Source organism: Camelus bactrianus, chromosome 5, assembly GCF_048773025.1.
Source record: "Camelus bactrianus isolate YW-2024 breed Bactrian camel chromosome 5, ASM4877302v1, whole genome shotgun sequence".
Taxonomy (NCBI): Eukaryota; Metazoa; Chordata; class Mammalia; order Artiodactyla; family Camelidae; genus Camelus; species Camelus bactrianus.
Window position 1 is genome coordinate 39,878,890 of NC_133543.1, and position 14,190 is coordinate 39,893,079.

Below are 14,190 nucleotides of genomic sequence, written 5' to 3' on the forward strand. Positions count from 1 at the left end.
TGTTTAGGAAGGAAAAAAAATACAAGATTGGAGGACTACATAAAAAAGATTAAAGGGATTAAGACTGGTGATCCCTGTGAAAATACTAATAAAACACTGTCCTGATAACTATTATCTGAAGTAGCAAATGTCTTCATCCATGACTCACATCACCAAAAACTGCTTTAATGTTTTTCCAGGCCAGCAGAAGGGATGTGATTAAATTTTTAAATTTTCCCATTTGTAGCTAAAAATTCAAAAAGTGGAATAAATAAGATTGCAATCTGTTATTAGATTTCTATTTCTATTGTATTCTACTTCTATTTCTATTGTACCTTACACAAGTAGTTTATTCAAGGTACATGGCTAGTATGTGATGGACCTGGAATTCATACTCAGGTGGATCATTCACACATGCGATACTGAAATCAATCATCTAAATTTCTTTTCTCTAGTTTTCAGCCCAGTACTTTTTAGACTCTAGCATACTAGACATTTCAGAAAAATGGCAGTAGAATACCTTTCATTATATATTCTTAAATGGATCATGCATTGATATTTCAGATGTTCAATTTTAAAGGGTTTTTAAAATATATATATATATTAAAAAATAAATTATCTGAATAGTTTCACAATATTCTCCTCAAAATTTTTTTCATAGTTTTCTAGATTTTTGTAAGATGATTGAAGACTTAATGCTATATCAAAAAGAAGACATTTCAAATACAAAGTGAAATGACACAAAAGGGCAATAGATTATTTATCTATTTCTATATAATATATCACCATAAACCTAATGGCTTAAAACCACACACATGTATTATCTCACACTTTTCCTGTATGTCAGGAGTCCAGGTGAGGAAGTCTCACATGTGGCTATAATGAACATACCAGCCAGGGCTGCTGTCTCATCTCAAGGCCCAAATGGGGAAGGATCTGCTTCAAGTTCACCTGATTGCTGTCAGAATTTAGCTCCTTACAAATTGTCAAATTGAGAGGTTCAGTTCCTTGCTGGCTTTTGCCAGAAGTTTGATAACATGTGGGCCTCTCTGCAGAGAGAGTTGCCTGTTGAAGCTTACTTCACCAAGGCCAACAGGGGAGAGGGTCAATAGGAAATATGCTAGCAAGATGTGAGTTATAATCTTAATGTAACATCATCACTGTAGTGACATCCCCTCATCTTTGTCATATTCTCCTGGTTAGAAGCAAGTCACAGGTTTTACCCATACTCAAAGAAAAGGGACCACCCAGGGGTCTGAATTCCAGGAAGTGAGCACCAGCAGGGCCATCTTAGAGTCTGTTTGTCATAGAAAATAATACAGAAATAAAGCAGTGACTAATCCTTGGTAAGAGCCAAAGGAAAACAATCTTTTTTTCCCTAAATGTTCCTGAAAAATAAAACCAGATGGCATTTTCTGTAATGCCCACCCAATTCACTCTCCATCTCATCTCACCCATGGTGATTAACATTTCAGCTTGATGATCAGTTCCTTGGAGAAGCCTTTCCTGACCTCCCCTCCCTAACCACCAGTGGATCAGCTGCCTATTCTATGCTTTTATGCCCTGAACGTCTCTCAAATATGTTTGAAATTTTACATTTGGTAAGTTTCATTTGTGTTGATATTTGATTAACAATTGGCTAAGCTGTAAGGGAAGAAACTGTATATAGTTTTTGTTCAACACTTTAGCCCTATCACCCAGCACAGTATATAACACACCGAGAGAGACAACGAAAACATACTGAGTAAAGGAACACGTTCCTGGGAGTTCAGAGACCTAGTTTCCAACGTGAGCTCTTTCACTCATCAGCTGTGCTGCTTCCCATAGGTCCAACCAACTTTTTGAGCCTTAGTTTTTTTTTTTTAACCTGTGAAAGGTCAATTCTAAGTCAGTTACAATTTGATGATGCAATTTTGTGATTTCATACTGTTGTTAGTAAATTTTTACTACGTTGAAAATTTTTTTCTCTAGAGTTTTCAGTAACTACCTCCTTTATTTTTTGACCAATGAGTTTGAGGTTTTAACCTACTTGCAACAAGCAAAGTCAGAGGACAGGATAAATAATGTGAGACATTTACATTACATTTATATTTTAAGAAACACTCTGGATATTCTTCAGAGTTTGTACGTTTGAATACATAACTAAGGTATGATTCAAAATGCTTTCCTTTCCCCTAGACATATCAAACCCTCACCAGAAAACAAAGAAACTACATTATACACATGCTATTCATTTCATGATGTTGGCACTCTGTGCCCTCCCCTTCAGCCGCCCAATCCCCACTATGGACCCACAGGGTTTGTTGAATTAGATGGTAGCATAGACTGAGACCACTGAGACCACTGACAGCCTAAGAAAAATACGGTGCTCTAAAAAGAGAGGCATGTTAGTATTCTCTGTGTAATAGAGTACTAGGCTGTAATGTAGAAGAATATTTTAGCATCACAATAGTACAGCTGACACATTTGGCCTGTTTTCATCATTGCTGAATGTTATTTAGTGACTGCTGAGAAGTTCTCATACCAAGCACTGTTACTTCAGGTTTGTGAACTGTGCCTTATGGATGCAATAAATAAACTTTGCTTTGCTTTCACTATCAAGTCTTTGATGTGACCGGTGCTAGAAGAAAATAAATACTGCATGGGAAACCCAGGAGCAATGTGTTACTATGCCTTTCCCCCAAATCATAAATCAGACTCATGCTCATTGAAATTTTTGTCATTGCTTGTTCCATGGTAAGAGTGCAAAGTGTCCTAGGGGTGACTAATGACTCTCCTATAGCCTTTTTCTGCTCGTTCAGGATAGAAGGGGGAAGTTTGTTGACAACACAGGTTGAGAATACTTTTGCAATTTTTCTTTCAAAACAGAAATTGGCATGTCCTCTTAGAAAAGGTTTTTTTTTTCCTTTTAATCTGAATTCCTACTGCTTTTAGTAGTTAGTTTTAACCGAAAGGCCATGATGGAATTTGTGTTCTTCTTGTGTGGCCTATATGTGAGAATTACGGCAAAGCAGTAATGTGGGTAGGGAGATGGCACATACAGAGATGTGTGAAGCCTTAGCTTCATTTTACTAGTACTTTGGGGTTAGAAAAATGCTTGGATTGAGACCTTAAAGGTACCTGTAGGAGCACAATTCTGAGAAGTCTTGAAAGTGATGTATGCTGTTTCTCACTGAAAGGGCATCTGGGCCAATGTTAAGTTGTTGGTTTCCCACGCCATTCGTCTGATATACAACAGATACAACAGAAGTGCACAGGTTCAGAAAATAACTAGCCTCCTCTACTATTAGGGGATGGTGTGCCCCTTGAGGTCCATATCCACAATAAAACAACAGCAGACGTGGTAGGTAACATTTAGTGAACACTTAACTATGCATTGTGCACTGTTTAAGTGTTTTCACATGTTAACTCATTTAATCATCACAATAACACTTGAGGAAGGTGCTACTAGTATGCTTATTTAATAGAGGAAAGAAAGGAGGCCGTATGAGGTTACATAAATTGCTCAATCTCACACATCTAGTACATTGCAGAGCAGAATTCAATCCCAGGCAGTGTGAACCAGTGTCTAAGTGAACAGTTGTGTTCTTAATCTCTTTTAATCATATCTCCATATATTCAGAATTGTGCTGAGTAAACAGATTAAATGATATAGAAGTCATTTCCTGTTGAAAATACATATACTGTAGGTTTACTATCTGTTAGCCTAAATAATTGAGAATCGAGAATGACTGTGTCTACTTAACATTTCTTCTATTTGAGTTAACACACTGCAGGATATAATCTCAGGTATAGCTTTAGTTTATGAAATGGAACAACTAATTCACACTGGTCTTCCTAGGTCATATTAGGTTTTTTTTTCCCCCCCAAATAACTCACAATCCAAAACATAATTAGATTTCCTTATTGGCTTTGCAGACAAGAAGTCTGACAAAAAACAGACTAGGAAAATGCACTTTAATAAATATTAAAATTGTTAATGATGTTCTTTGTTAATGAGACCAAGTAACACTCTGGAGCCAAATTTTGCATAAACATTTCTTTCTCCCACGCTCTCTCTCTCAACATGTTTAGTAAGTGTAAAGTAGCAACTTTAAGTCATGAAAGCAAATATATAGAGACATATTTCTTATACACACACATATGGGAGAAAGTGAGAGAATGCAATTTGACCTGAGCAACAGCAACATCCCCTGGAAGCTTGTTTGTTATGCAAGCTCTCAGGCTCCACTACAGACCAGCTGAATCAGAATCTGCACTTCACCAAGATTCACTGGTGATATGCCTTTAGTCTGTGCTCTCAGTTAGAGCTGGAAAGGTGGGACGGTGAATGCAGTTACCAAACCACACAAAGTGAAAGTGGGGCAGCGATGGTTGCCCAAAGGAAAGCTGAATGCTCAGGAAAACGGATGGGTACAAAGCCATGAATTGGAAATGACCCTTGCATGTTTGAAGAAAAGTAAAGTGGGGGTGGGGGGGGAGGAGGAGGAAAGAAAAGAAAAGAAAAAAGAGAAAGAAAGAAAGGGAGAAAGAAAGAAAGAAAAGAAAAAGAAAGAAAGAAAGAAAAGAAAAGAAAAAAGAAAGAAAAGAAAAGAAAAGAAAAGAAAAGAAAAGAAAAGAAAAGAAAAGTCAGTGTTGTTATAATGAAATGAATACAGATGATTAATTTAGAGCGATAACCAAGAGTCATTTCATGAAGAATCTTTGATCTTTAGCAATGGTTAGGATCAACTCTTTTTAGCACAATAGAAAATCACTGGAACTTTGGAGCAGAAGACAGACATGATTTTATCTATATTTCAAATATATTGTCTAGGGAGCAGACAGTAGTGAATAAAGGATAGATGGAGGAATGTAAGCTACCAGGGGGACTAGTTAGGAGGCTATGGCAATGCTAGTCTAGGCAAGAGATGAGAGAGGGTGGGACCAGGATGGCAATAGGGATGGTAGAGGGGCTGGGGATATACAGATAGTTCCTGACTCATGATGATTTGACTTACAGGTTTTTTGGGGGTTTTTTGTTTTTCTTTACTTTACCATGGCATGAAAGCAATGTGTATTCAGTAGAAACTAATTCTCAAATTTCAGATTTTAATCTTATTGCAAGCTAGCAACAATGCAGTATGATACTTGAGAGGCTGGGCAGCCCCAATTCTCAGTCAGCCATGCAATCAGGAGGGTGAACAACTGATACACTTACAACAATTCGGTACCCACACAATCATTCCATTTTTCACTTTCAGTACAATATTCAATAAATTACATGAGATATTCACAGTTTTTTAAATAAAATTGGATTAATGTTAGATGATTTTGCCCAACTATAGGATAATACAAGTTTTTCAGCACATTTAAGTTAGGCTATGGCATTTGGTAGGTTAGAAGTATTAAATGCATTTTCGAGTTAATGATATTTTCAACTTATGATGGGTTTATCAGGATGTAATGGCATTGTAAGTAGAAAGATCTGCATTGTGAATGTATACTCAACAAGAATTGCTAATGAATTGAACATGTATGTGACATAAAGATGATAAAGAGATAAAGAGGAATATTCCTATGTTTTTGCCCTGAGAAAATGGGTGGCTGTTTGGGCTAGTTACTGAAATGGAGATACTTGAAGATGTATCACATTGAAAACCAAGAGACCTTTTTAGACACGTCAAATTTGAGATGCCTATTAGAGACTCCAGAACAGTTGTTGTGTAAACAATGGGATAAAGTACTTTGGAGAGGTTTGGGTTGGAGGTAAGAGTTTGGGAAACAAGTGAGATGGTATTTTAAGCCATGGAACTGAATAATCTAATTCAGGCTCTACTCAAAATCACTCAATGACACAAGCTAACAAAGGTCTTACCATCCTATACCTGCACATACAGGGATACAAAGTCTGTAGTAGAGGAGAAGAGAGCAGAAGGGTCTCCTATCAGTCCTTCTACCTTTGAGACTAGAAGTGATATATGTCCCTTTCTTCCACAGTTGATTGGTTGGGACCAGTCAGATGTTCTTGCCTAACTACAGGGTCCTGAGAAATGTGGAGGGATATATGAATGTTTGGTGAGCACTGCTGGGTCTTACATAATATCTTACTGCTAAATAAGAAAATATCTATACAGAGGGGGAAAGCCATGCTCACCAAAATATTAAGATAAGCCCACAGTATTTTTGTGCCTTTCTAATGGTAGTTGAAAATAATTATCTGAAAACTATCTAGGACTAGGACAAAACCCAAGTTGTCATGGCAAGCCTTAGGCTGTATGGTAAGGAGGCGTCAGCTGTCCTCAGTGAGCTATATCATTTTCCACCAACCACCCTTTGACAAATCTGGTGTGAGCAATTAACATTTTCTCTTATCTAATGTAAAATACATGATGAATCTTTAAACTTCCTCCAGTCGGAAAAGCACTCATAAAAGCCTCCTAGGAAAAACTTCTGGAGCCAGGAATACTAAATCTTAACATGACGAAAAAGGGAGGATACTGATATATAAATAAGCTACTTCAATTAAATTTTTCCACCTCAAAAATGAAACCAGAACAGTAAAACTGACTGTTGAACTAAGTCCTCTGAAGCTGCAGTGCCTTTTTTTCCCCTGGACCCAACAGCATCTTTTTATAAGATTTTCAAGACCTTCGATTAGATCACTTCAGTTCCTGGAGCACTTAACACAAAGAGAAATTCTTTCAGGGATCTATTTTGTAATTGTTTTCAAGCCTCTTTTGAAGGTTGCACTACAGATTGGACGATGTGGATAGAATTACTTTGAAAGGAAGTATTTGTCTGCTTACAAAGCCCAAAGATCTTGTTGTTTTCTGTCCAAACACTATCTAGAAAAATCAGTATTTTATTTTAGAAGGAAATGGTTTGGCTGCTTACACATATCAGAATGCTTTCTAACAACATTAAGGTATTTAATTCTAGGAAGAAGAATTCTGAAAAAAACAGAAGTGAGGTGGTGGTGAAGACTGGCAGGTGATGAGCTTCAAGAGTGTAGTTTCATTTGAATATAGTGACCCAAATAATGGTGTTAGTTACAGACATTTAGATTGTCTAAACAATTGTTTGTTTTTTACAAAATGACTAATTGGCTTTGCTGCTTGGTTGTGATTGAATATACTGAATACTGGGCCTTTTTTTCTTTTTCTGTGCCAAAGTTTGGTTGCTTACTGGTCTTAAAGAAACATGTTAAACAGAGACCTTTTCAAAATAATCTAAGAAATAACTGTAATCTTTTCACAGTTACTTGGTCATTTCAATCAAATGTCATTTTTAATGTTAATAATAATGAGCAATTCATGTCTCCATATCTTTTTACATAAAAATTAGTAACATTATTATTTTTATTTCTCAACTAAAAAGCTCTTTTATGATTATCTTTTCTTTCTTTTTTTTTTAAATGGAGGTACTGGGGCTTGAACCCAGGACCTCGTGCATGCTAAGCTTGCACTCTACCACTGAGCTACGTCTTCTCCACTTTTATGATTTTCAATGGAAATATTCATTTTAAATTCATGTATTCTATTATTATATGAAGTATAGTTAAGCAATTTTAATAGACATATGTGAATATATTTCATTTGCTTATGTTAGTTTCTTTAAGCTTATTCATTTACTAACTCATCCAAGGATTTGAGGTGGTTTACACTAACTTTAAACAAACAAACAAAAAAAAAGAAAACAGTTAATGAAGAAAAAATTAGGTCTATGGTACACCTAGAATAAAAATCAAGAAGGAAAAGTTAGAATATATATGTGCCATCCATTGTGAGGATCATATTTATGTAAATTTCTCATGAAATCCACAAGTGGTAAATAAATGACACTAAATGGAAAATGTGAGCATTAACAAAAACAGTGGAGCTATTGAAATTTTTATTAAAGAGAAACAACCACATTATCATACAGCTCAGTTAAGCTTTGATTATGAGATGCTAAATTAATACCAACTTACACTTAGTTGATTAATTACTCAATCTAAGAAGTACAAGTACTTGGTGATAAATATTTGCATTTGAAAGTCATAACCAATGAAAAAACTTTTTATATCTATTTAATATACTAATTGGATATCAGTGAGAAAATCAGTGTAGTAGCAGCTGCATATGCAATTTAATCTGATGAAATTACAATTATAGAGAAAAAAACTGATAGCAAAGGAAACAGAATAAAATAGTACTAAAATGAAAATAGCACAAACTAATTTGTGTGTTTCTCTGAACAATTCCAGGTGTTGTCAAAGTGGATTATGGAGATGTGTCAGTCAGAAAAACACTAAGAGAAAATCTGAAGTGTAAGCCCTTTTCTTGGTACCTTGAAAACATCTATCCGGACTCCCAGATCCCAAGACGTTATTACTCACTTGGTGAGGTATGAATTATTTATTATGGTTAAGTTATAAATATATTTTGCAACAGGAGCAATTTCTAAGGAGCTCAATATTTTTTTATGTTGTGAATAAAATGCTTTAAGAGTTTTTAAAAATAGATATTTTAAATGACTTCTCATATATTACAAGGACCATAAAGGTCTACATCACTAAGATCTGTAAAAAGTAAGAACATAGTTTAGGACTAACTAACTAGTGTTTTCTTTTTTTTTTTTTAACAACAGTTCTAAAACTTCTTGGTCATATGGATCTTAACTCAAAATTTATTGTGCACCTCAAATAGCTTTTGTTTATGTGAGCTATAAGTATTAATATTTACTGTGTTGAAACTGAAAACTTCAAAAATCTACTCATTAATTTATTAAAGATAATGTAATAGTTCATTACATGTTAATTTAAGTAACATATCTGAAAAAATAAACCTGTTTTACAAAGCAAAATTAAATAGTAAGAAGACTAGTATCATTTACATTTTTTTTAAAATTTCATTAATGTCTGGGCTAATAGAAGATAGCTGGATTCTTTCATCTGCTTTGATATTCAGTCTATTATAATATCACACACCATGTAGCCAATGGAAGACTCCCTGTACATTCACGAGAAGTAAAGGTGAAAACTGCAAGTAATATCTTAATATTATTATTAAAATTATATTGTTTGTGGACAGACTCAGAACCCTTAATCTGTACCATTCTTTTTCAAAATGTCTATTATCTTTAGAGAAGAAAATTTAGCTTCATCATAACTATACAAGCATATGTTCATAATACATATTCAGTTGCTCCAAATAAGAATTATTCCATTATGAATTTTATGTTCCATATCAGTAGTTGGCCACTTAACAGGGATTAGGTTTGAGAATCAAAACTAATTTAATATTGGTTGTAACTGAAGCATCTAAACAGCAAAAACATAATGCATTTGGAAAATAATTATTAATGAAGTTTGTTCTTTGTTAAACTTACCATTTTTATAGGTCATAACAGTAGAATATCTGAAAATTCAGAAATCAGTCTATTACATTTTTGGTTCACTTGCCAAAATATCTATGACTTTACCCATTCTATAACTATAACGTAAACATGACTTATGACTAACTAGAAAATAATTGAAGAAAAAATGCAGTTCAGCCCTAGCTGAATTGTTTTTAGAGGCTGTTTTCCATGCTTTATCAATGCACTATTTGCCAAGTCTCCACTTCCTCATTCACCGTGTAAATATCTCTCTAGAGAATTTTTCAGTTTACATCTACTTAACCTTAATCTGAAGAATGTAGTGCAAAAGTTCACGTGTAATGACACTGAATATACTACTTTCTAGGTGTAACTTTAGTCACTTACTAGTCCTGTGCCTCTGTTTTTCATTTGTTTCTTTGTTTTTGGAGGGGGTGTTGTTGCTGTTTTCAAATATGCAATACTCAACATTCCCAAGTTAGCACTACTGTCATGGGGACTTTATTTATATTCAATACATAAAATATATGAGAGTGTGTTTTAAACTAGAACACTGTTTGCATGCTAATTATTATAATCTAGTTCTTTTGAAGATCCTCAATAAAATATCTTAAACTCTCATTTCTTTAATGAAAAGTTTGTTGGATCAACTGTGAACCTGACTGTACCTTTAGAACAAGGGAGTTTTTCTATTAGTGTAGAAGAGTATTTCTCCCACGGTAGTCAATGGACCCAGCTAATGAGTAAGCACTGGTAACTTTTTTTCTAACAGGAGGTTATGTCCAAGGCCTGTAACAAGACAGATGTGAGTAAAGAGGATTTTTTGGAAATTCTATGGTGACTCCTAAGAAAGACTCAGGACTCTGAAATAGAGAAAAAGAAACCTTCTTACACTGGTTGGGAATGTAAATTGGTGCAGCCACTGTGGAGAACAGTATGGAGGTTCCACAAAAAAACTAAAAATAGACTTACCATATGATCCAGCAGTTCCACTCCTGGGCGTATGTCCAGAGAAAACTATAATTCAAAGAGATACATGAACCCCAATATTCATAGCAGCACTGTTTACAACAGCCAAAACATGGAAGCAATCAAAATGTCCATTGGTAGATGTAGGGATAAACAAGTGATGTGTGTGTGTGTGTGTGTGTGCAATGGAATATTCCTCAGCTATAAAAAATAATGATAAAATGCCATTTGCAGCAGCATGGATGGACCTAAAGCTTATCATACTGAGTGAAGTAAGTCAGATAAAGACAAATATCATATGATATCGCTTGTATGTGGAATCTAAAAAAAGATATAAATGAACTTTTTTGCAAAACAGAAATAGACTCACAGATAGAGAAAACAAATTTATGATTACCAATAGGGAAGGTGGGGGAGGGATAAACTAGGAGTTTAGGATTAACATATACACACCACTATACAAAAAATAGGTAACCAACAAGGACAAGGAACTATACTCAATATTTTGTAATAGCCTATAATGGAAAAGAATCTGAAGAAGAATACACACACACACACACACACACACACACACACACACATATATAAATAACTGAATCACTTTGAGGTACACCTGAAACTAACCAACATTGTAAATCAACTATACTTCTGTAAAACATAAAATAAAATAAAACAAAATATGTCCTACGTGAGGTGTATAGGTATGCTGTTAACTGCTGTTTCAAAAACATAATAAATTAAAAATCTGTGATATATATTAAGTTTTGAATTTTCTGGGATATTAATGTACTGTAGTTTTCCACTTTAAAACCAGCCTTAAAGAGATGCAATCCTGTACCTGTTTCCATGGAAACAGAAGGACAAATTCACCACACTACCTCCCAATTCAATTTTGCATACTTACGTATACATAATTTGACAGACACTTGGTAATGAGTCTGGGATGAACTGTTAATGGACAACAGTCATTTACTTAGATCTTTTTCTTATTTACTATCTGTCATTAACCATCATTTAAAAATAAAAAAACTATCTTTTATTATATATGAATGTACTGTCTCTCAAATAGTTATAGCCTCAGAGTGCATTCAGGTGTCCAAGCTACATCTCAAGAGGACACAATTATTTCTTTGTAGTTCAATTCATATGTACTCCTCACTTCATTTCAAATGAAATTATTAGGATTTAACAATTTACAATCTCCATAAGTTTCCATGTTTATCAAAGCCTAGATATTTAATATTTCAGTGTTTTGGCGAATATAAATATTTTCCTGTCAATTTCTCTCTAAAACTTTCTCAGCTGTATTGAAAGATAGAGGCAAATATGGTATTCAGTTATCATAATTATCACCAAAGTAATCATCAGTAGATTTATTCATATCAAATAGGTGTATCTTTATTTCTTATGTTTGCATTTTACTCAGGTAATTGAAATATTACTTTACCCAGCCCATGAATTACATGCAATTTCCAATGGGAAGTTAAAAGCTGTGCAATTGCTTTGAACTAAAACCTTTAAGTAGCTTAATGAAGCATGTGCCTTTTAGACTCAGTAAACAGATCATAATGGAATAAGGAAGTAGAGCTTTCTGAAGCATTAAATTCTCTCTTAACTAGCCCTTTAGCTTATGTAGATTTAGCATGCCAGCATCTGATCTTGTAAATAAAAAAGCTAATTTAAGTATAAGATTGAAAAATATCTTTCTAAAGTAGTAATGTTTCACCCCAAAGTTTTGGCCTATGACAGGCCAGCATTTCAGCAAAAAAAAAAAAAAAAAAAAAAATATGTTGTAAGCTATGTAGAACACAAGAATATCAGAGGGCAAGAGGAAGGAGAAGAGGATTTCTGGAGCCAAGTGACTTAACTCTTGGGGCTTAAAATTCCCATTTGCATGTTGCTTGGAAGACACTTAAACATTAGGCTCTGCATTTTGTACAGCCTACTTAAGCACTTCCTTTTCCTCTTGTATTCTTTAACCTTATCAACCAGTTAAGGTCCTTGCACACACTGACACTATATTCCTTAAATATTGTTAAAGAGCAAATTTAAAAATAGATATTTATGAGGCTGCGAGGCTGCTAGGCTGCTAGGCTGCAGGGATTAAGATTCAAATCAGTTACTGCTAAATGCAGAGGCTAAAACACTGAGAGATTTACTCGCTCTGTTGGTAACCAGGAGATCTATTTTTAAACTCACCATCTTTTTGACCCTTTAATAGGATAACCAGTAAGAAAGCCTCATTTTATAGGACTTACACAAATGAGGGCATTCTCTCTGCTCATGATTATACTTCCAAAACTCTTTGCAACCTAGTAGCTGATTTTTATCTCAGTGTAAGTAAATATGCACATGTACAGGAGAATATATTGCTCTTCATCAGATATTAACCTTAAAGAATGTTGGGCTGGGAAATCCACCTATGGACAAAATGAGAGTTTATTACCTGGGAATTTTTTTTTAACTTTACACTGCTGATAGACTAGAGTTAATTCTAATTTTATTATTCAAATCTATATTGCCAAAAACAACTGCAAGAAACTACATTCCAATTAGGCATTTATGAATTCTCCTAGGATTCTTGTTTATTTTTGTTATCCACTAAAATAAATGAAATTGTTCAGTAGCTTGTGTTCTCTACTATTTCGTTGAAGGAGGTTAAGGCATCACATACTGAGAATTTTTACATCTCACAGTCAAGGCATCCTAAACTCAGGTCTACATAAGCAAAGTCAGCTTGGATTTGTTAATTATATAGATCTTGCAAATCTATATAAAATCATCCTTCTGATTTATTCACAATTTGGTAAAAAGAAAATATACTTAAATACATATTCACTAGAGCAATTATAATATGGAAATATTAACGTTAAACTTTGGAATTCACTGTAAATGTGCCCATTTCCTTCCTTACAAAATAAAGAGAAACCAAATGAGGTTGACATATTTAAAATAACGATAATGAGTAACATAATGTGCATTTGAAGGACAAGCATGTGTTGGACTAATTAAAGCCAAAAAAAAAAAAAAAAAAGCTAGTTGAAGCTTAGACTCTTATTTTAGAAAGAATTTTACATATAAGTTTTGAAATGCAAAGGTGGGGGTCGGAGTATGTGACTCCTGGTTAGAGTTGGAGTTCCTGCTGTTGCTTGCTGTGACAGTCCAGCAGAGGGAGCAAAAGCTAATGAACAAGCCATATAAAAGGTAAGAACATTACCATTCATAACTGCTGATAAGTAGAAATATTTAGAAAAAGGGTTGCTGATTTCAGACATCAAAACGCAAGTGGGAAAAATACTCTCAAGTTTATGTCATTACAAATTGTCCTCAGTCAGTAAAAGATGATGTGTAAACAAAGAAATCGCAAGCAGACAGCAATGTTAAAACTATACTGGCCCAAGGCAACATATTCAAAGCTGTACCATAATGTAAAAAATGAGTCACAAGAATTTTCCAGAACTCAGATCTACCAGTGTGCTCTACTTATGTTGATACAGGTCAGAATCTGTAAGGAGTTTCTAGTGGATGAAGTTCTTCAGTGTTTGTTTGCCTAGATTTTTCTCAGGATTAGTGAATGGCATGGTCAAGTAACTCATGTTGTCAGGTAACACGATACCAGTGACAAAGTCAGGGTCTTTACTGAAATTTCACTTCTTTGCTTCAACAGTGTTCTTTGGGAATATATATTTGCCTGAGTCCCAGGGTGTTCCTAGAAAGTAAGAAATCGCACAAAACCATCCTAAATCTGGTCGTCCTTTGCCTCTCAGAAGATGAGATGCATAGTTTGAACCTTCTGGTATGCCAGTATCTTGTAATGTGCATGAAGATTTGCTTGTTGGAAGATTGTTAGGAGACACTAGGGCCCATTTTTATATCTGAAGAAAATATTATAGATGCCCACAG

General features: G+C 34.5%; 1 protein-coding gene across 5 annotated transcripts in view; it reads left to right on the forward strand.

Moving 5' to 3' along the window:
• Positions 1-14,190, forward strand: part of GALNT13 (polypeptide N-acetylgalactosaminyltransferase 13) — a 462,125-nt gene that overhangs the window by 408,495 nt on the left and 39,440 nt on the right. For all 5 annotated transcript variants that reach the window (XM_074363678.1, XM_074363673.1, XM_074363674.1 and 2 more), the window contains exon 10: positions 8,207-8,346. In XM_074363678.1, the coding sequence (XP_074219779.1) occupies positions 8,207-8,346 (140 nt within the window). The remainder of the gene's footprint in view (positions 1-8,206; positions 8,347-14,190) is intronic.